At 42.4% G+C, this 21,374-nt stretch overlaps 1 protein-coding gene across 3 annotated transcripts; it reads left to right on the plus strand.

The window, feature by feature from the left end:
• Positions 1-134: 134 nt before the first annotated feature.
• Positions 135-21,076, plus strand: ATP6V1G3 (ATPase H+ transporting V1 subunit G3). Of its 3 annotated transcripts, none has more exons than XM_086342191.1 (3): positions 135-298; positions 11,511-11,611; positions 13,898-16,269. In XM_086342191.1, the coding sequence occupies exons 1-3, from the start codon at positions 217-219 to the stop codon at positions 13,946-13,948; spliced, it is 234 nt and encodes a 77-aa protein (XP_086198317.1). In that variant the 5' UTR covers positions 135-216; the 3' UTR covers positions 13,949-16,269. The 3 variants fall into 3 exon arrangements, with proteins under 3 accessions (XP_086198317.1, XP_086198316.1, XP_086198315.1); XM_086342190.1 differs by lacking the exon at positions 13,898-16,269 and adding an exon at positions 20,863-21,076 and having other exon boundaries at positions 142-298; XM_086342189.1 differs by lacking the exons at positions 135-298; positions 13,898-16,269 and adding exons at positions 9,936-10,591; positions 20,863-21,076.
• The last annotated feature ends 298 nt before the right edge of the window (positions 21,077-21,374 follow it).

Below are 21,374 nucleotides of genomic sequence, written 5' to 3' on the forward strand. Positions count from 1 at the left end.
GTTGATGCAACTACGTTCTCAGCCTCCTTAACTTGCTTTTCTGGATTCCACCCTTGGCCTCTCCTTGGAGTCCAGTAGCCCACACCTCAGGTCACTTTGGAAGCAACAGCTGTGCTTGTTGACACAACAGTGTGAGCTCTGAGCTGATTTCTCTAAGGACAAACAGAGCCAGCCCTTCCCAGAGTCGCAGAAGCTGCCTGACCTGCAGCCGCTGCCATGACCAGCCAGTCACAGGGGATCCACCAGCTCCTTCAGGCAGAGAAGAGAGCCAAGGACAAGCTCGAGGAAGCCAAGAAGAGTAAGTCTCTTCCATTCCGTCTGATATGTCCGGGGCAAGAGACACAGGGTCCATCCCTGGGTCGGGAAGATCCCTGGGAGTAAGATACAGCAACCCACTCCAGTATTCTCGGCTGGAGAATCCCATGGACAGAGGAGCCTGGTGGGCTCCAGTCCATGGGGTCGCAGAGAGACGCGACTGAGCACGCGCCTTCTCTGTCACAAAATGGGATGAGGGGAGTGCAGCAGGGTGGGCGCGCACAGATCTCGGGGGCGGGGGAGATGCCGATGAAATCCTGGTCCCACCACGCTCCCTGGGAGAGGCTGGCCGCTTCTCAGAAACTACCCACGTGTCTGTGTCCCACCACTGTAGTGGGGATGGGCTTCTCGGCTCAGATCTTTAGGACCGGTCACGACCTAAGGGGGATGGTTAAGGGCACTGAAGTCACGGAGGCTTAAGCTTTGCCTCTGAGCTTCCTCCACGGCGCTACAGCTCAGAGTCTCAATACTGTGCCATGGTTCCGAGACCGACAACCGGAACTCCCTGGCCGTCCCGGGGCGCAGCCCTTGGTTGGGGAACTAAGATCTCACGAGTTCTGGGGCATGATCAAGAAGAAAAAAAAAAAAGGACGACTTCCAGACTGAATCTACTTAATAGGGGGTGAATTTCCGCAAGTGACTTATCCTCTGTAAGCTTCGGTTTCTGTTCCTGTAAAATTGTGATCATAACAGCTCATGGCTCATTCTCCTCCCTCTCTGGATGGCTTTTCATTTCCAATGTTCAAAAATTTTTGTTTGTTGGTTAGTCACTTCAGTCATATCTGACTCTTTGTGACCCCATGGACCGTAACCCACCAGACTCCTCTGTCCATGGGATTCTCCAGGCATGAACACTGCAGTGGGTTGCCATTCCTTTCTCCAGGGGGATGTTCCTGACCCAGGGGTCAAACCCGCACTGGGTCTCTGAGTCTTTTGCTTCTCCTGCATTGTCAGGGGGAGTCTTTACCACTGAGACATCTTTAAAAATATTTCCACTTAATTCTCATTTGCTAACGTTCTTGCTATTTAGTCATGCATCTGTTTAATTACATGTAGGATATCCTCATTAAACCTGTATCTCCTTCCTCTTCTCTTTGCTATTCACAACAACCATATGAATTAGGTATTACTATTATTTCCATTTCATGTATGTGGAAACTGAGAGTCCATAATTTGCCATAATATTTTTTGAAAAATAGAAAAATTCATCCAGGTACCATGATTGAAGCATATCTTGTTTACTCCTCACACCAACTTATTTTGCAAAAAGGAGAACATGACCCCGAGAGAAATCATGCTGGTTGCTCAAGGTCACAGAGGATAAATTGTAGAGACAGACCTGGATGGGGTCTGAGTGCCCAGGCACAGTCTTCACGGTACAAAATGTACTTGATTTTTATAATGAATGAACTAACATTGAAGATCTCTGACCCACTCGGGTTCCCTGATCTCTTTTTCGCACTCCTCCATTTCCAATCACATCGCCACTTAATCTGTCACAGAGAGGGTCACTACCTTCCTCCTAATTACACGCCCTGTCCTTGCGGCAATTAGAGTCTAAGTCTTGCAGATTACGATAGAGTCTTAAAACCATTGCTTATACATGAAGTGATAGGAAGAGGGTGGGTCTGGCTTCAATATGCTCAATGAAAGGCAGGCGCAGGACACTGCAATGAGAGAGAGAGACAGAGAGAGGGAGAGGGAAGGAGGGAGACAGAGAGAAAGGGAGAGAGAGAGACAGAGAGAGGGAGAGGGAGGGAGTGGGAGGGAGAGGGAGAGAGGGAGGCAAGGTCAGGCACCCCTCAGTCCCTGGGGGTTTTCGACCACAGGTAAAATAATTTTCCTTTCTTAAGGTAAATTGATTTCCTGAGCACTCAGCCATGTGGGCACCAACAACAAAAAGAGAAAAAGCCCCATGGAGGAGCTGGAAGAGGAAAGGAGGCTGAGAGCGAGTGAGGTCAGCCTGACCCACCTCTCCACTCCTGTTTCTGCAGGAGACCCAGCCGGGACTGGCCTGCTGGTGTGTGGTTAGGGTGCCACACTTCCAGTGCAGGGGGCGTGGGTTCCAGCCTTGGTCAGGGAACCAAAAATAAAATTCTTTTAAAAAAAAAAGTTTAACTAAAAATAAAATTTTTAAAAACATGACCAAGGATAGCAAAATGGTATAAATGCGGAGCAACTGTTTGGAAAACAAAGTTGCCCAGGACTTGCTGGCTGAAACAGTGTAGAAAATCTGCTTATCTTTTATTCAAGTTTCTTTACCACATTTAAACTTTCCAGAACAGAAGACCAGCTTATTTAAGACTTAATAATTATGTTACCTTTGCTTTCCCTTGTAGAAGAAACAAAACAATAATCAAATACACAAACAATATTATCAATAAACAATAAGGCCCTACTGTGTAGCACAGAAAGCTATATTCAGTACCCTATAATAAACATAATGGAAAAGAATATTTTTAAAAAGAATGTATATGTGTGTATAACTGAATCACTTTCCTGTTCAGCAGAAATCAATACAACATTGTAAATCACCTATCCTTCAATTAAAAAAAAAGACAAATCAAAAAATAAAATAAAGAATATCATCATAGGATCCAAATGTTTTTTACCAATTATTTCTCATTTTTCAATGTCATTAGAGAAGCCTAATGATCATGCAAGTTGTTTGGAGGTGAGAACCACTCTAAAGGATCTAACCTCAGATTTCATAATAAAGATAAAAGCCAAACCTCTTTTCCTTTCCTCTAGTAAACATGCTGCCTTTGGGCAATCATCCCTCAGAAGTCAGTACTGGAAAATCCATACCGTATTCTTCTTATGCAAAATGTTAATTTTGTTTACCAGTCACTTAAAGTATTTGTGTACTTTTTTTTTCTTACTCTTTGTTCAGAAGTAGTCAAGCAAATATCAGTCAGTAATAGTAAATACTCTGACCTTAAAAACCATTTTGGAAAATGTTTGTGAATGTTTTTTCAACCAATAACCTCTGCTCTCTGCACACACACAATTTTTTTTTTAATTTACTTATTTTTTGATTGAAGGATAAACGCTTTACAGAATTTTGTTTTCTGTCAAACCGCAACATGAATCAGCCACAGGTGTACATAATATCCCCTCCCTTTTGAACCTCCCTCCCATCTCCCTCCCCACCCCACCCCTCTGGGCTGATACAGAGGCCCTGTTTGTGCACTCAGCTTTTTAAGCGAATATTTGTTTGTCTGTCTGGCTGCAGCAGGGGTTGGCCGTGGCATGTGGGACCTCCCATGTTCGTGGCAGCAAGTCGGCTCTAGCGTCCTGCCCAGGGATCAAAGCTGGGCCCCTGCATTGACAGCACAGAGTCTTAGCCCCTGGGCCACCAGGGGAGTCCCCGCCCCCCACTTTATAAAGGGTATCTGTCTTCTTCCTCAAAGAGCATGGGCCCTGAGGACGGTTTTCACTGGGTAAGGCCGGTTTTCTTGCTCAGCTATAACTGAGCATTGTATTCCCTTCACAAATAGGCCAAGGTACCCTGGATAGCTTGTCTTGTATTTCACTGTTCTTTTATTTCATTCATTTATTTATTCAGTTCAATTGCATCTTTGATCAGAATTAGAATAAAAAATTCAAGGTACTATTATCAACAGGAGGAATAAGGACTTGTGTCTTTGGAAATATGATTTTTTTACTTTAAGCTTGACGTTTTATAAGAGCACTATTTATCTCACTGGAGAAGGCAGTGGCATCCCACTCCAGTACTCTTGCCTGGAAAATCCCATGGATGGAGGAGCCTGGTGGGCTGCAGTCCATGGGGTCGCTAAGAGTCGGACACGACTGAGCGACTTCACTTTCACTTTTCACTTTCATGCATTGGAGAAGGAAATGGCAACCCACTCCAGTGTTCTTGCCTGGAGAATCCCAGGGACGAGGGAGCCTGGTGGGCTGCCGTCTATGGGGTCACACAGAGTCGGACACGACTGAAGTGACTTAGCAGCATTTATCTCACTTACACGCATTGCAGACTCAGAGATGGAGACATCTGTAAGGATGGTAACCAGACAGTGTGGGCTGAGCCTTGGGCAGGCGGGGTGGTGTTGGGCAGGTCCATGTTCCATGAAGTCCCACTGAATTACACTTTACGAGTATGTGACTGCTCAGTCGTGTCTGACTCTTAAAGATCCCACAGACTGTAGCCCACCAGGCTCCTCTGTCCATGGGATTCTCCAGACAAGAATACTGGAGTGGGTTGTGATGCCCTCCTCCAGGGGAATGATACTTTTGCAAAATAAATAATTTAAATATTTCTACTTCTTCCTTAGATAACACATCAGCGAGTACAATAATACAGACTTGTTCGGATGGCTTGCCATGAGTTTTTCTGTAATTGCTTATTTGTTTTCTCAGTATACAGATATTCCAAATTTATTTCAACAAGCATCTTGACTTAATCAATTTTTTCATGATGCAAGTGAGTGTTCTGATTTAGGGAGACATGAATTCTACTTAACTAATAAAACAAAAAATGTTGCAGTAGAAATTCATGGCCCTGTTTTGCATGTTTTGTAAGCTTGTAAATGCTTCCTTTTACTTTATAGTCCACAGACTAATGGGGTATTTGTAAGTATATTGGACTTTGATATCTTCGAGTGGGTCGTGTTAAAATAATAACCATACAACATTTTCATCTATTAAAAACATTTGGTTATATTCCATCTAGGATCTACATAAAACTACATATAATATATATATATATATATATATATTTTAACAAGGAAAGAACAAGTTAAAGGAAAAGTAAAGGAATTACAAGCAGGCAGAGGAATGAAAGGAGACGTGACGACCAGCAGAGAAGCAGCGCTCCAGCAGTCACAGGCCCCGGTAGAGAAACGCTGCTTTGCTTTCTGGGTTGCTTACTACTGTTTGCGGTAGGTGAGCAGAATCGGCGTTCTTTGAACCAGCATGGTTATATCATAATATTAACAACCCTGTCAAAGCCAGGAGAGATTTTTTTTCTCTCCTTTTATGTGGTAGAGCTTCCCAGGTGGCACGGTGGTAAAGAATCTGCCTGCCAAAGCAGGTTTGATCCCTTAGAGAAGGAAACGGAAACCCACCCCAGTATTCTTGCCTGGGAAAGCCCATGGACAGAGGAACCTGGTGGGCTTCAGTCCCTGGGGTCACACACACACACACACACACACACACACACACACACGGTAAAACAATAAAAATGTTATTAGTAACAGATAGAAATCTCCAAACACTCCCAAAGTGCCCTTCCTGTTTATACCAAATCAAGGTGACCCCTGCTCTGTTCATGCCTATTTTTTTTCCATTTGGATACTTACTCTTTCTACCACACTCAACTACCTGACTTTGCTTCCACTGCTCAGCAACTGTTGTTTCTCCGAGCCTTAGCTTCCCAGGACTCCTGTATCCAGTCACCCCACACAGGGTGGCTGACAGCAACAGAAATGTGTTAACCTCCAGGTCTGGCGGCCAGAGTCCAGACACAAGCTGCTGGGGGTGGGGGCAGTCCTTTCTCAAGGGTCTCGGGGAGGACCTTTGCCCCGCTTGTCTCCCAGCTTCTGCTGATGGCCAGCAGCCCTTGCCTTCCCGTGGCCGGGAGCCGCGTCCTTCTAACATGCCTCTGCAACCAGGCGGCCGTCGCTGTGTGTCTGCTCTGTGTCCCTAGGCCTCTGTGTCCAAACTCCCTCTCCTTTCTTGTTTTCTAGGTTTTGTTTTTGATGTGAGCCCTTTTTAAGTCTTTACTGAGTTTGTTACAATATGATTTCTGTTGTTTTTTCTGGGGGGGGTGCGGCATGAGGCCTGTGAGATCTGAGCGCCCCAACTAGAGATGAAACCTGCAGCCCTGCCTTGGAAGGCACAGTGCTGACCACTGGGCCACAGGGAAGCCTCTCCTCTCCTTGTAAGGATGCCAGTCCTAGATAGAGGGCGCATCTTAATCCAGCATGACCTCATCTCAACGTGATTACATCCACAAAACCCTTCTTTCCAAGAGAGGTCACATTCGCAGGTACCAAATGTAAACAGACTTTCGAGATGTGTAAACACAATCCAACATCTGCTGGTTGTCAGCTTCACTTGACAGTCCTGTGTCCTTATCTTCTTTGTCTGTTTTTGTATGCCTCAAACTTCTGTATGCCTTGAATCTACATTTTAAAAATTCCCTTTGCTCTGGAAACTCTAATCAGAACTTTGTCCCTCCAGCTCCGTCAGAGTTCCCTCTTGTCAAAACCAGCAAAGTTGCTAAACCCAACTAATGAACAATCTCAGTCACAGCTGAATTCTTCTTTCATCTCTGAAACCTTCCCTTTACTGGCCTCCGCAACCCTGCTCTCAGGCTTGAATTTCTGTCATTTTGCCAGTCTCTAGAGTGGGGGCCCCACCTGGGACGTGTCCTCTTCCGTATCCACAGACGCTTCCTAAGAGATTACATCTAATTCTGTGACTTTAAATCTTGGCTCCGTGCTGATAATTCTCAAATTTTACGTCTCCAGCCTGGCCTGTTTCCCTGATCTCAAGATTTATATAAACATCAGCCTTCTCCCGATCTCCGCTAGATGTTTACTGGGTGTCACAATTAAACTGCCCGCTTGACTTTGCCCCAGAATAAAATGTTGAAGCCAGCATCGGCTCACGTGTCCATCCCGTTTATTCCTCAACTCTCTTCAAAGGATATGTAACTCCTTGCTAATTAATTCCACGGCTGCTTTGCTATTGCCGCTCACTGTAGACATTTGTCTGAACCATTGGGGTAAGTTTCAGACCCATCTTCCTGCTTCTCCCTTGCCCCTACAATCTGTTTTAGTCACACCAGCTAAAGAAATTCATGTAAACCAGAAGTAGTAGAACGCCACATCTTGGCTAAAAACCCTTTGCGGCTTTAGCATCTCAAGGACCCAAGTCTTTACCCTCCTCGTGAGCTCTCTGTGCCCTGGCTTCTGCTGCCTCTCTGACGTCATCTAACGCTCACCCGTTCTGCTCTCTCTGACCTGAGGCCCGCCATGAGGAGGCCTTTACTGTTCCTTCAACAGGTCAAGTAGCGTTCCCGCTCAGGGTCTTCGTGTCTACTATTCCCTCTGCCTGGAATGCTCTTCCCGTCCAGGTATTTGCATGGCCAATAATATTTCTCGAGGTCCCTGCTCATGTATCTCATCCTCTGAGAGGCTTGCCTTGTCTGTGTTAGCACCCACCCCTCTCGCTGACCCTTAGGTGCCTGTGCTCTCCTGCATGGTACTCGTCATCTTTGCCGTACTATATCCTCACTGTCTCTTTTCTGTTTCTGCATCCCCCCATCACATTACACAGATCTGCTTGTGGCTTTCGCTGCTGTATCAACAAGACCCAGAAGAGTGGGCGACATAGTGGACAGACAGTAGTACTGGTGGGCTAAACGTCTCTTATTTCCACTCCAGGGAACGTGTGTTGGCCACCTTGTTGGTTTTGGTTTTGTTTGTTTGTTTTTATATTGGAGTATAGTTGATTAACAATGCTGTGCTAGCTTCAGGTATAAAGCAAAGCGATTCAATTATATCTATACAAGCGTCCATTCTTTTTCAAATTATTTTCCCATTTAGATTATTACAGAATACTTTTTTTTAACTTTTTACTTTTTAATTGGGGTATAGCAAATTAACAATGCAATAGTTTCCAAGTGAACAGTGAAGAGACTCAGCCATCCATGTACATGTATCCATTCCCCCCCGAACTCCCCTCCCATGAAGGCTGCCACATAACATTGAGCAGAGTTCCCTGTGCTGTACAGCAGGTCCTTACTGGGTATCATTTCAAATATAGCAGTGTGGACATGTCCATCCCACTCTCCCAACCTCTTCCTCCCACCCTTTGCTCCTGGTAACCCTAAATTAGTTCTCTAAGTCTGTGAATGTTCCTGTTTTGTAAATAAGTCACTAGTATCAATTTTTTAGATTCTGCATTTAAGCGATATCTTTGGCTACTTGTCTTTCTGAAGGTGGTGTAATTTTAAAATCGGGAAACCTCCTGCACAGAGACCCCAGCAAGAGGTTAACAGGAGCAGATCTGAGGCGCTCATTTTGCTTCGCCTCCGATGAGACAGCCGGCCTGAGGCTCCCCACTTCTTGCCCTGGATGCAATCAGGCGGAACATATGCCGGCTCTCCCGGCAGCAGCTGCCCAGTCCTTCCAGAAAACTGCCGTGCAAGCAGCCATCTCCCCGCGGCTCTCCTCTTTAATTGAATGAGAACCAGCGGGTGACCGGTGCCACGCGGGGGAATCAGACGCACTCTCGCTTGTCGCTGTGGGATGGAGCTAGTGTGTGGCCTCTTAAGTGGAGTCCTGGATGCTTCTGGGGGCAGGGCACTTGGAGAGCTTCTTACTAGCATCATTTCTATGTGCTAGAGTCATGACTCTGAGACCAGTATTTTCACCTAAGATGCAATTAACATAGAGAGTCATGACGTTTCATGTGCTCGATTGGATAAAACCGGATCCTGCAACCCATCACTATGTATCCTGCAATCTACCCTAAGAAAATGTTGCCACACCTTAAATACATTTTTCTCCTAATGTCAGTCATGAGCAGTGATAAGAAAGTGGGCTGGGGATCCCAGAAGAGCCTACCTTGCCCACATATCATCTATTTGTTCTATGGATGATCCATGTCCAATTGCCACCAAATGGCTAGAACTATAGAGAATGGAAAAAGTCTGTAGATGCAAAATGGGGAGGAGTGTTAATTAAGCATTGCGGTGAATGTTCCAGTAAGTCTCAAGCCTTAGAAGAGCAGTCATGTTCAGGAGGCCTTGGCTTTTACAGAGAATTTAGAAGAAAGTATCTGTTCTGAAGGAGGTCTGCTCAGTCCCACTCAGGTGAAACAGTCAGACACATTTCAATTTATAACTCAGAGACTCTCTTTATTCCATCTGTATACAGTGACTACCAAAGCAGCTTGTATATCATGGGAAGAGAAATTTACAAACCATTTACACTCAAATACATCAAAGGTACATAAAGCCAAGTAAAGCACGTACCTAGATGAGAGATAAAAGTTTATGTTAAGATTTTCTTTTAATAAAATGTTTGAAAAATAAAATAACATAAAAATTCTTTTATGCTGCTTAATGAGAACATGCTTATTAACTTACTTCTTTTGAAGTATCATTGACTTACAGTGCTGTGTTAGTTTCAGTATATACATATGTGTATACATATATGTATACACATACATAGACACACACACATATATGTATACATGTGTACACATGGGCTTCCCTGGTGGCTCAGGTGGTTAAGAATCCACCTGCAGTGCGGGAGGCCTGGGTTCCATCCCTGGGTTGGGAAGATCCCCTGGAGAAGGGAAAGGCTACCCACTCCAGTATTCTGGCCTAGAGAATTCCTTGGACTATATAGTCCATGAGGTCAAAAAGAATCTGACATGATTGAGTGACTTTGACAATCAAAATATATATACACACACATATATATCTGTGTACAGATCTAAATACATATATATATTCTTTTGCAGATGATTTTCCCTGATATGTTATTAGAAAATATTGAATATAGTTTCTTATGCTATACAGCTCTTGTTGTTTATATTAATATATTTATATATTTGTATATTTGTATATGTTGCTGTTGTTTAGTTCCTAACTTGTGTCTGACTCTGCGACCCTGTGGACTGTAGCCCATCAGGATTATCCTGCTGTCCATAGGATTTCCAGGCAAGGATACTGAAGTGGGTTGCCATTTCCTTCTCCAGGGGATCTTCCCCACCCAGAGATCAAACCCATGTCTCCTGCATTGCAGGTGGATTCTTTACCACTGAACCGCCTGGGAAGCCCATATTTATATTTAGTAGTGCATATGTGTTAGTCCCAAACTCCTAACTTATCCCTCTCCCCCACTGGCCCCTTTGGTAAACGTAAGTTTGTTTTCTATGTCTGAGAATACACTTATTTAGTTCAAAGTCTACACCATAGAGGGCTTCCCAGGTGGCACAGGTGGTAAAGAACGGGCCAATGCAGGAGGTGTAAGAGGCATGGGTTCCATCCCTGCGTACAGAAGATCCCCTGGAGGAGGATCCCATCCCAGTATCCTTGCCCGGAAAAATCCATGGACAGAGGATCCTGGTGGGCTTACAGTCCACACGGTCACAAAGAGTCAGATACGACGGAAGCAACTTCGCAGGCACCCACCACACGGTAAACAAACCCTTGACAAAAACCATCAACAAAAGCTTAAGAGACATTACCAGAGAAAAGGAAATATGCTGTTGGATGAGCAAAAGGATAAAGGTATGTAACTGAAATAGGCAACAGATTTGGGGAAAAGTTAATTTTAACACAGTTCAGGATTTCTTCAAAGTTTTAAAGCTCACGAAGCATGAGTATCTGAAGGCGGTGGGTGGTGAGCGACTAGCAGAGACAACTGTTTCTCTGTAACCCCCAAACTTCCTCTGGCTGTCAAACAAAGTCACGGGCTTACCTAATGATCTCCACAGCTCCGTGCTAGTCTGAAACTTTGATCTTCGTTGCTGTCTGCTGGCTTAAGGCTTACACCTTTGCTCTTAATAAAAGAAAAGAGAGCTACTTAACTAAATCTCCTCACCATTAAAAACAATTGCTTTTACAATCACTTTCAAGTCCCCCTCAGAGAAAGCTGCTACAAAAAATATCTACTTTGATGTGTTGTGGGGCTTAATCAGACTTTCTAGAGTCAACAAACTGGAAGAGAAAAATCCAATAAAATACTTTGAAAAAAAATTGTGAGTCGGTTTGATAGAGTCTGAGTAGCATGTTTGTGCACTTGGAGATCTGCCAGTATTAAATAGAATCCAGTTGGTATGGACTGAAGGATTCCTGGCAGCAAATCAGGACAGAAAATCTGACCAAATGATGTCTGCTCGAGTCAGTGACAACTAAAGTCTGTTCCCTGGCTAGTACCGCTGTGAGTAAATGGGCGGGTATTTTATTGAAACATGGACTTGTGAAAGAACGTTGTCGTGTCCCTGTTCTAAAGAATCCAATTGAAAAAAATCAGGGATTTTTCAATATCTATCATTTTTTTAATAAAGGGTGTCATCCTAGAAAGAAAAAAAAATAAAAAAGCTTAAAGAAAATGTAAGACCACATCCACATTTTTAAAAGTCAAGTTGAAAATTCCAGATGTGTTGGAAAGAAATATCACTCCTTCAGTACCCCTGTTAATTTTCAGGAAAAGTCAGGCGACTGCGCCAGGCCAAGGAGGAAGCGATGGCGGAAACTGATCAGTACAGAATGCAGCGAGATGAGGAGTTTCGACAGAAACAGGCGAAGGTGGGTATGAGAGTCAGCAACAGGGTTTGTGCAGCGTAGACTCTAAGGCATGAATGTATTCATTACTAATAAGATATTGATCCTCCTAAGTCACGCACAACATTGTTGTTGTTTAGTTGGAAGCCATGTCTGACTCTTTTGCCACCCCATGGACTGTAGCCCTCCAGGCTCCTCTGTCCATGGGATTTCCCAGGCAAGAATACTGGAGTGGGTTGCCATTTCCTCCTCCAGGGGATCTTCCCCACCCAGGGATCGAACCTGCGTCTCCTGTATTGGCCAGTGGATTTGTCACTGCTGAGCCACGAGGGAAGTCCGTCATGCATGATATCAGGAGAGAAAAATACACGGGACACAGCAAATAGAGTTCAACCAAGGCTAAATATGGGGCTTCCCTGGTAGCTCAGCTGGTAAAGAATCTGCCTGCAATGCGGGAGACCTGAGTTAGAAAGATCCCCTGGAAAAGGGAAAGGCCACCCACTCCAGTATTCTGGCCTGGAGAATCCCATGGACATGGAATGAGTCCCAAAGAGTTGGATACAACTGACCAAGTTTCACTTCACTTCAAGGCTGAATATCAAATAAAATCACTTTTTTTAAAAAAGACTTTTTGATATGGATGGACCATTTTTAAAGTCTTTATTGAATTTGTTACAATATTGCTTCTGTTTGATGTTTTGGGCTTTTGGCCCTGAGGCATGTAGGGTCTTAGCTCCCAAACCAGGGATCAAACCCATACCCCCTGCCTTGGAAGACAGAATCCTAATCACTTGATCTCCAGCAAAGTCCCTCAAACAAATGTTACAAAATTACTGATTTTACATTTTCACTTCTGAGGCCTTTGGATTTGTCAGAGAAAGTGTCAATCAGTAGTTATTATCTAACACAGTATAGGTTAAAAATCATGTTCTCAAATATACAAGTGAATGGAATTGGTTAAAGCATCATTCCTGCTATAGATTATCGACTAATACATTTAAGTAAGAAAAAAAATCAGAGAACATTTTTTTTTTCTTGTTGCTGTCTATTAACGTTTACTGGTAGAATCAATAAAAAGTGTTGCACAGTGTTTACAATGAGCTTGTTAGGCCAAATTTCCTCTGGTGAACTCAAGATTTACAAATGATCCATGTAGACGTTGTTGTAAATGGCTGAAAAGTCTTCTGGTTTTTCCTTATGATTTCCTTTTCAATTGGCTGACTTCATTCAACAAATCTTTTACTAAAACATTAAGAAGTGCTTTTTCCTACACTAGTATTTTTAAAATATCTGCAGTTTACAGTAAAAAATATAAGCACATGAATTTTTCTGCGCCTACTGCAGCACAGACTAAAAGAAACGATTAAGTTCCATGTGCCATAACTACAGTTTGTATGTTTTCTTTTTGCCTCAGCAAAATTATAAATAAAGCTCTGTGTAGAAGCTGGACATTGCAAGATGAACTACAAGCAGTTTGTAAATCTCTCTGTTTACAGCTTTGATTTTAGTGGCAGTTGGTACAGAACTCATGTAGGATTAGGTACATTAGATCCCACAGTAGGAAAAACTTTTCCAAGGGGCTATTTCTTAAAATAAAATGTCCTTTCTAGAATAGAGTGGGCAACTTAGCAAAAGCAACTCCTTCTTATCAAATTCAGAAAAAGAACTCATAAGATTCCAAGGACACACATGCATATACCCCTCCATGACTGGCCCCTGGGCATCTTCCCAACATCAGCTCTGAAAATGGTATGCACTTACTTTTTACTCTGAACTGCAAATATTCGTCAAATGCTAGGGTAGGAAACAGCATTGCTTTATATTTTCATGAAGGATTTATAGAGTGAAGCCAGCTAGTTGAAAAGGAAATCATAAGGAAATACCAGAAGGCTTGTTAGCAATAGACAACAATATCTACTTTGGCCACTTGTAACTTTTTTTGTCTCTACTTGCCCTGTTCTAGCCATATGTCTCCTCATTTTTCCCCAGGAGAACTAAGTCGGCAGCTGCCACCGGGCCTTTGCATACGCTATGTCCATTCTGTGGTTCTTTAATACACAGTCACCTCTCCTTGATCTCTGTGTAGGTGTTAGCTCTTCTTACTGATCACCTTGTCTAAAATAATGTCTCTGGTAAAAAAAAAAAAATATATATATATATATCCATTATAGTCAGAGCATTTATCACTACTGGATATATTATATACTAAAAAAAATTTTTTTTTTGCTTATTGTTTATCTTTCCTTCTGGACTGTGAGCCAAAGTGATGGGTCTTTGTTTTCTTCTCTGTTTCCTTTGATATTGGAATAGCGTCTGCTCCTCCAGAAGCATCCAACAAGTATTCACTGCACGAATGAATAACTAAGCATCTCTTCCATGGGCATCTTTTTCTTTTTGAGTTCTGTCATGCGTCTGTATACGCTCAGTCACATCTGACTCTCTGTGGCTTCATGAACTGTAGCCCACCAGGCTCCTCTGTCAATGGAACGTTCTCAGCAAGAATACTGCAGTGGGTTGCCACTTCCCTCTCCAAGGGATCTTCCTGACCCAGAGACTGAATCTGCACCTCCTGCGTTGGCTGGCAGATTCTTTACTTCTGTGCCACCTGGGAAGCCCATGACATATTAGGACCCCCCCCCTCCCCCCGCCAAAAAAAATAACCATTCTTGAGGCCAATCAGCTTTTCTGATCCTGTGTGGGACATTTCTAACATATGAATTACTATTTTTTTAAGTAATTACAAAACTGACCATCATTTTAGAAAGTAGCTGGGTTTACTCCCTTGAAATATTATTTCTCCAGAAGAATCTCCTACAGTATAAATCTGGCTCGGGATATTTATTCTCTGCATCAGAGAGTCATTAAAACTCCTCATGGCTCTCATAATTAGAGCTCTAAGCCAATTTTACAGCTAGTTGATCAAAAGCTCACACAGAAAGGTCAGCATGTTTAGACCTCTGTTACCTCAAGTATATTGCAAACCAGAAGCACGGATCTTCTCTCCTGGCATGACCCCCGTATGTCAGAAAGAGAGCTAGTCCGCTAAAGCTCACCATCATTAACCCAGGGCATGTAGGAGGTCTGGGAGAAGACCCAAGAAACCAGCTCTCCGCCTGCCGCTGGGGTTGCACCTTGTTGCTCCTTTTGGGGGTTGCTTTTTAGCTCTTGTTAATGTATTTTCCAATTCCCCTGACTCATCAAGAGAAACAAGTACCCCCGTGTGGGCTGTATATCAACGAATGTCTTTACAACAAAGATTTACTGACTCCTTGCTATTTTCTTATTCCTTGTTTGACTTTATCGCTTGCTAAAATTTCATACCACTCAGCAAGGAAAAGGACCAAACTTGTGAAACATACAACAGCTTGGATGATTCTAGAAAGATGCTACACTGAGAGAAAGAAGTGAAGACGCAAGTCAATCAGTCGTGTCTGTCTCTTCGTGATCCCAGGGACTGTAGCCTGCCAGGCTCCTTCTCCTCTCCAGGCCAGGATGTTGGATCCCCTGTCTCCAGGGGATCATCCCAATCCAGGGACTGAACCCAGGTCTTCTACCTTGCAGGTGGATTCTTTACCATTTGAGCCCCCGGGGAAGCCCTCTGAGCCACAAGGGAGTGAGCCATCATTTATACTGTATGATTTTATATGAACACAAAATATATATTCTATTCCATTTATATGATATACTCAAAAGACAAATCTCTAGTGATACAGTTACTTCAGCCATCCTGCAGGACTTTGGAAAAGTTCTACGAAATAGCATCTTCTAATGAGGAAAACAGTGGATTGCTACCATGGAAATACGAAGCACTGTTAATGCCAATGAACGGTGGACTGACCATGCATCTAAACAGAAGACCCAAAAACGAGTGCCTGGTCATACTGAAGACTTGTGTATCTTCAATATTCCTAAATTCATGTCCTGAAAGTGTTTTTGTTTCCTTGAAGCAGCTACAAATTGAGAATGCAAAGCTGTGTGCAGGAACTGAGCCTCTGTTGCCCTTAAACTGAAGCACAGCTTACAAAGAACTGTGTTTAATGTTGAAGGGTTTCACCAGCACTGTGGGTCCTAAGCTGTAAAGCTACCACATCAGTGTCAACACTGAAGGTTTGCAAATTCACATGGAGAAGTCCTTCAATGGCAGCCTTGGACCCAATGCACGGCTACGTATCACATGGTTACCCACTTCTATTTTATATAGTGTCCCAGTCATTCAAACAGCAGGCTTCGACCAGCAAGAGCGATCGAGCACAGGTAATAAGTCTTCTGTAACACCTGGCGATCCACTCACTGTCTGCTGTTCAACCTACATATTGAGCATCTATTATGTGCCTGACAGCGTTTGAGGCACTTCACCTCATCGGTGGCTGAGCTAACCCTTACCCTGGTCCTTGCAGAGCTCGAATTCTTTCATGTAACTCCTGTGTGGCTTAAATCAGCACTGTCTTCAGATACAAATGGAATTCTTCCCAAGGAAGACCATTTAAAATGGTATATGGGAACTTCCCTGGTGGCCCAGTGGTTGAGACTTCACCTTCCAATGCAGGGGGATCGGGTACAATCTCTGGTTGGGGATCTAAGATCCCACATGCCTCACGTGGAAAAAAATAAAAAACAACAACATAAAACAGAAGCAATACTGTAATAAGTCAATAAAGACTTTTAAAATTGTCCACATTAAATTCATGTTGATGTATGGCAGAAACCATCACAATACTCTAAAGCAATTATCCTCCAATTAAAAATAAAATTTTAAAAACTATAAAAAATCTTCAAAAAAATAAAATAAAGTGGTCCGTAGTGAATCAAGGTATCATATTGTCCAGGAAATACTGCAGAAACTCAAATTATTGTGGATCAAATAAACTTAGAAATAATATTCAGTTCAGTTCAGTTCAGTTGCTCAGTTGTGTCCGACTCTTTGCGACCCCATGAATCACAGCACGCCAGGCCTCCCTGTGCATCACCAACTCCCGGAGTTCACTCAGACTCACGTCCATCAAGTCAGTGATGCCATCCAGCCATCTCATCCTCTGTCGTCCCCTTCTCCTCCTGCCCCCAATCCCTCCCAGCATCAGAGTCTTTTCCAATGAGTCAACTCTTCGCATGAGGTAGCCAAAGTACTGGAGTTTCAGCTTTAGCATCATTCCTTCCAAAGAAATCCCAGGGCTGATCTCCTTCGGAATGGACTGGTTGGATCTCCTTGCAGTCCATGGGACTCTCAAGAGTCTTCTCCAACACCACAGCTCAAAAGCATCAATTCTTTGGCACTCAGCCTTCTTCACAATCCAACTCTCATATCCATACATGACCACAGGAAAGACCATAGCCTTGACTAGACGGACCTTTGTTGGCAAAGTAATGTCTCTGCTTTTGAATATGCTATCTAGGTTGGTCATAACTTTCCTTCCAAGGAGTAAGCGTCTTTTAATTTCATGGCTGCAGTCACCATCTGCAGTGATTTTGGAGCCCCCCAAAATAAAGTCTGACACAGTTTCCACTGTTTCCCCATCTATTTCCCATGAAGTGATGGGACCAGATACCATGATCTTAGTTTTCTGAATGTTGAGCTTTAAGCCAACTTTTTCACTCTCCACTTTCACTTTCATCAAGAGGCTTTTGAGTTCCTCTTCACTTTCTGCCATAAGGGTGGTGTCATCTGCATATCTGAGGTTATTGATATTTCTCCCAGCAATCTTGATTCTAGCTTGTGCTTCTTCTAGCCCAGCGTTTCTCATGATGTACTCTGCACATAAGTTAAATAAGCAGGGTGACAATATACAGCCTTGATGTACTCCTTTTCCTATTTGGAACCAGTCTGTTGTTCCATGTCCAGTTCTAACTGTTGCTTCCTGACCTGCATACAGATTTCTCAAGAGGCAGGTCAGGTGGTCTGGTATTCCCATCTCTCTCAGAATTTTCCACAGTTTATTGTGATCCACACAGTCGCTTTACTATTATTAGTAGTAAAGTAAATAATACTTTACTAATAAGTATTTCAGCCAGGATAAAATACAGGACTTTGGGTTATTAAAAGGGTATTCCAACATTTCTGAAAGCTTAAAATGGATTATACTAATTTTAAAGTGCAAGCAACACCGTGATAAATCATAATTATTACTAATGTTTACTGTCCATCGTACAGGAAATCAGTCCTGGGTGTTCATTGGAAGGACTGATGTTGAAGCTGAAACTCCAGTTCTTTGGCCACCTGATGCGAAGAGCTGACTCATTTGAAAAGACCCTGATGCTGGGAAAGATTGAAGGCAGGAGGAGAAGGGGACGACAGAGGATGAGATGGTTGGGTGGCATCACTGACTCAATAGACATGGGTTTGGGTGGACTCCAGGAGTTGGTGATGGACAGGGAGGCCTGGCATGCTGTGGTTCATGGGGTCGCAAAGAGCCGGACACGACTGAACGACTGAACTGACTGATTACTTGCTCAGTGCTAAGCTTCTGTGCTAAATACACCTTCATAACAAACATCTTCAAAAAATTATCATATTGTCTTAACAAAGCACATTAAGAATACACCTAAGGCTGGTAGCTGTCATCTGTCATCCTATACCTACACTGTCAAAAAAGATGGTCGTTCTCAGGTAGCTACCAAGCACTTGAAGTGCAACTAGTCCAAATGAAGATATTCTATAAACAAAATACACGCCAGGTTACAGGAACTTGTTCTTCAATCATTCAGTCGTGTCTGACTCTGCGACCTCATGGACTGCAGCACCTCAGTCTTCCCTGTCCTTCCCTATCTCCCAAAGTTTGCTGAAATTTGTGTCCATTGAATCAGTGATACCATCTCTCTCATCCTCTGTTGTCCCCTTCTCCTCCTGCCTTTAATCTTTCCCAGCATCAGGGTCTTTTCCAATGAGTCAGCTCTTCACATCAGGTGACCAAATGATTGGAGCTGCAGCTTCAGCATCAGTCTTTCTAATGAATATTCAGGACTGATTTCCTCTAGGATTAACTGGTTGGATCTCCTTGCTGTCCAACAAACTCTCAAGAGTCTTCTCCAGCCCCACAGTTCGAAAGCACAAATTCTTTGGCACTCAGCCTTCTTGATGGTCCAACTCTCACATCCATGCATGACTACTGGAAAAACCATAGCTTTGACTAGATGGACCTTTTTCAGCAAAGTGATGGCTTTGCTTTTTAATACATTGCCTGGGTGTGTCATGACAAACAATAATGCAATAATTTTACATTTTATATTAAAATAATAGCATAGCTATATTGGGCTAAGTACATATATTGTTCAAGCTAATTTTTCCAATTTTTTAAATACAATTCTAGAAAATTTAAAATGACATTTATGGCTCACTTTGAGGCTATTACACTTTGCACTCATAATCTGGTTGACTTTTTACAACAAACCCATCAAATGGGTGATGTTACCCTCATTTAAAAAATAAAGATTCTAAGGCTGAGATGAAAATTTCCAAAGTCTAATGGGACAGCTGCAGTAATCCAGCCTAATAATAACTATTTTAATACTTCTCCAAAGAAAAGTAGGTAATATTGTAGTTTCATAACAGTGTGTCTTTTAAATTTTTCACTACTTAAGACATTGAATTTAGTAACAGTAATTTTTTTTTGAGTTTGGTATAAAATCCAATATTGGATGTAGAGGAAATTTTTAATTTTGGTGGAACTACTTTGGTAAGTAGTTTTCTATTATTTTTCAACATCTTTGTAGCAAAAGGAAAATTTCATCCACATGTCTGTGCTTCTTGTGTACTCACTTATCAAAAGGTTATTTTATAAAAGCTATTTGATGTCTTAGAAGCTATATCACTTCAAAATGATTTTGTTTGAACTAGAAAGACCCAGTTGCCTGAACTGTAAACAGAAAAGAACTTGAACCTGATGCCTCAGTGACATTTGATTTCAAGTTTGGGACCCAGAAAGATCATTCGGATCCTAGAATTTAGAACAGTCTAACAACCTTGAGGTAGAAGGCAATCATTAGTGGAGTCTCCTGCTAAATTAAATGCATGCTTTCCCCAAACACTCAGGGAAGAGGAAAACAAACACACAAAAACCAGCTGTATTGCCTTCACAACTCCCTGCTCAAGAAAGGCTGAGTTTACAGAGGAGACCAACTAGGAGCTGACTGTTGGCTTTAGCAAAGGATAATCGTACAAATCCTACAAATCTAACTCCGCTGGTAAAATTATCTTTTTGCTTTTTCATACTATTCATGGAAATTGTATTTCAATCATATCATTACTTGACAGAGAAGCTGAGAGAGAGAGGAGACGATAGGAAATACTGGTGATCACTGTTAGTGAAAAGACAATCAGCAAGATAAGTGGCACTGAGTCTAAAACCGCAAGGGACTCAGCCAACAAGTCCAGGTCTTCACCTTACACTGGGGTTCATTTCTGGTCAACCCACGCCAGGTTGAAACTACTGAAGTCAAAAATGCATTGAATATGCCCACTCTACCCATGGGCTTCCCAGGTGGCTCACTGTTAAAAAAAAATCCGACGTCAGTGCAGGAGACATGGGTTCAGTCTCTGCGTCGGGAAGATCTTCTGGAGGAGGAAATGGCAACCAACTCCAGTATCCTTGTCAGGAGAATCCCATGAATTGAAGAATCTCATAGGCTATGGTCCATAGCGTTGCAGAGAGTTGGACACGACTGAGTGTCTGAACACACACAATAAATGATATATCTGGGCTTGTGAAGGCATCTTATGGGGCATATTGTGGCTGTATATTCCTAAAAAAACAGATTTTAAAGAGTCTAGATAATTTATTTTAAAAATTCACAAACCAATTATTTGCTCTTTTAAGACCAGCAATAATGGGTTTAATGATGTCTTTCAACTTTATTTGCCAGACTTATAATTCAGAAAGTAAGACACAGGAACTCTGTGGAAACTATCATAAATACATGAAAAAAAACTTCTGAGCATGGTATTAATATAATGATTGTGAACTTGCCCTCAATTTGTACTGTGTGAAGGTCAACTTAGAAGTCACCTGCTGTGGCCAGCTTCCTTTTTTTTTTTAATAGTTGATTTACAATACAGCTTCAGTTGTACAGGATAGTGATTCAGCTTTGACCTTTTTTGCAGATTATATATTTTTTAGAAAAGTCTATCGATCCCACTCACAGCATTGGTGACCTTATCCATTCTCTGAAAAAATTCTGTAAAAATAATGCATAATGCAAATGATAATCCAAACTGAATTTAACTTACAAAACAAGTAAATTTTAATATGATGTACAGTGTAGTGAATTCTGTTTTATTTTGGTAGATAATGGGCTCTCAGAGTAATGTCTTAGAAGAAATAGAAGTTCAAACCCTAGGGAAGATAAAAGAACTGAATGCAAGCTACAGCATGTCCATGGAAGGTGTGATCAATGAGCTTTTAAGCATCGTCTGTGACGTGAAACCGGAAATCCATGTGAACTACAGAATCACCGCCTAAATGTGCATCTGATCGCTCAGTAAATAGTGTTTCCATGCCACCTGGTTGTTTATGGCTTCCTGTTTGTATTAAGAGATTTGAAATGTACATCTTACATTTACTACACATCTACAGATTCTCATGTGACGTAATTCACACATGAATACTGACTTTAAAAGCAAACCAACAAAAAGTTGCCATAGCGTTCCTGGTAATAGGTGTGACCTTCTCTTCTAATTTGGACTAAGCCAAGAATGCAGAGTTAACATGTTTTTGACACATGAGCAAAAGCATGGATTTGGCCATTTTTAGCGGGTGTGGGTTTTTTGTTTTTCTGATTTCGTCCCCTCTTTATCAGC

The sequence above is a fragment of the Bos grunniens genome, chromosome 16, assembly GCF_055505025.1.
Source record: "Bos grunniens cultivar Pamir isolate PY7600 chromosome 16, Bosgru_T2T1.0, whole genome shotgun sequence".
Taxonomy (NCBI): domain Eukaryota; kingdom Metazoa; phylum Chordata; class Mammalia; order Artiodactyla; family Bovidae; genus Bos; species Bos grunniens.

What these genes read in the sequence shown, in the direction of transcription:
- ATP6V1G3 (XM_086342189.1), top strand. Translation starts at nt 10,336, where the DNA reads ATGGGTTCCATCCCTGCGTACAGAAGATCCCCTGGAGGAGGATCCCAT. An exon ending in GGATGAGCAAAAGGATAAAG is followed by an intron (nt 10,592 to 11,510) that starts GTATGTAACTGA and finishes GTTAATTTTCAG; the next exon opens with GAAAAGTCAGGCGACTGCGC. An exon ending in TTCGACAGAAACAGGCGAAG is followed by an intron (nt 11,612 to 20,862) that starts GTGGGTATGAGA and finishes TTATTTTGGTAG; the next exon opens with ATAATGGGCTCTCAGAGTAA.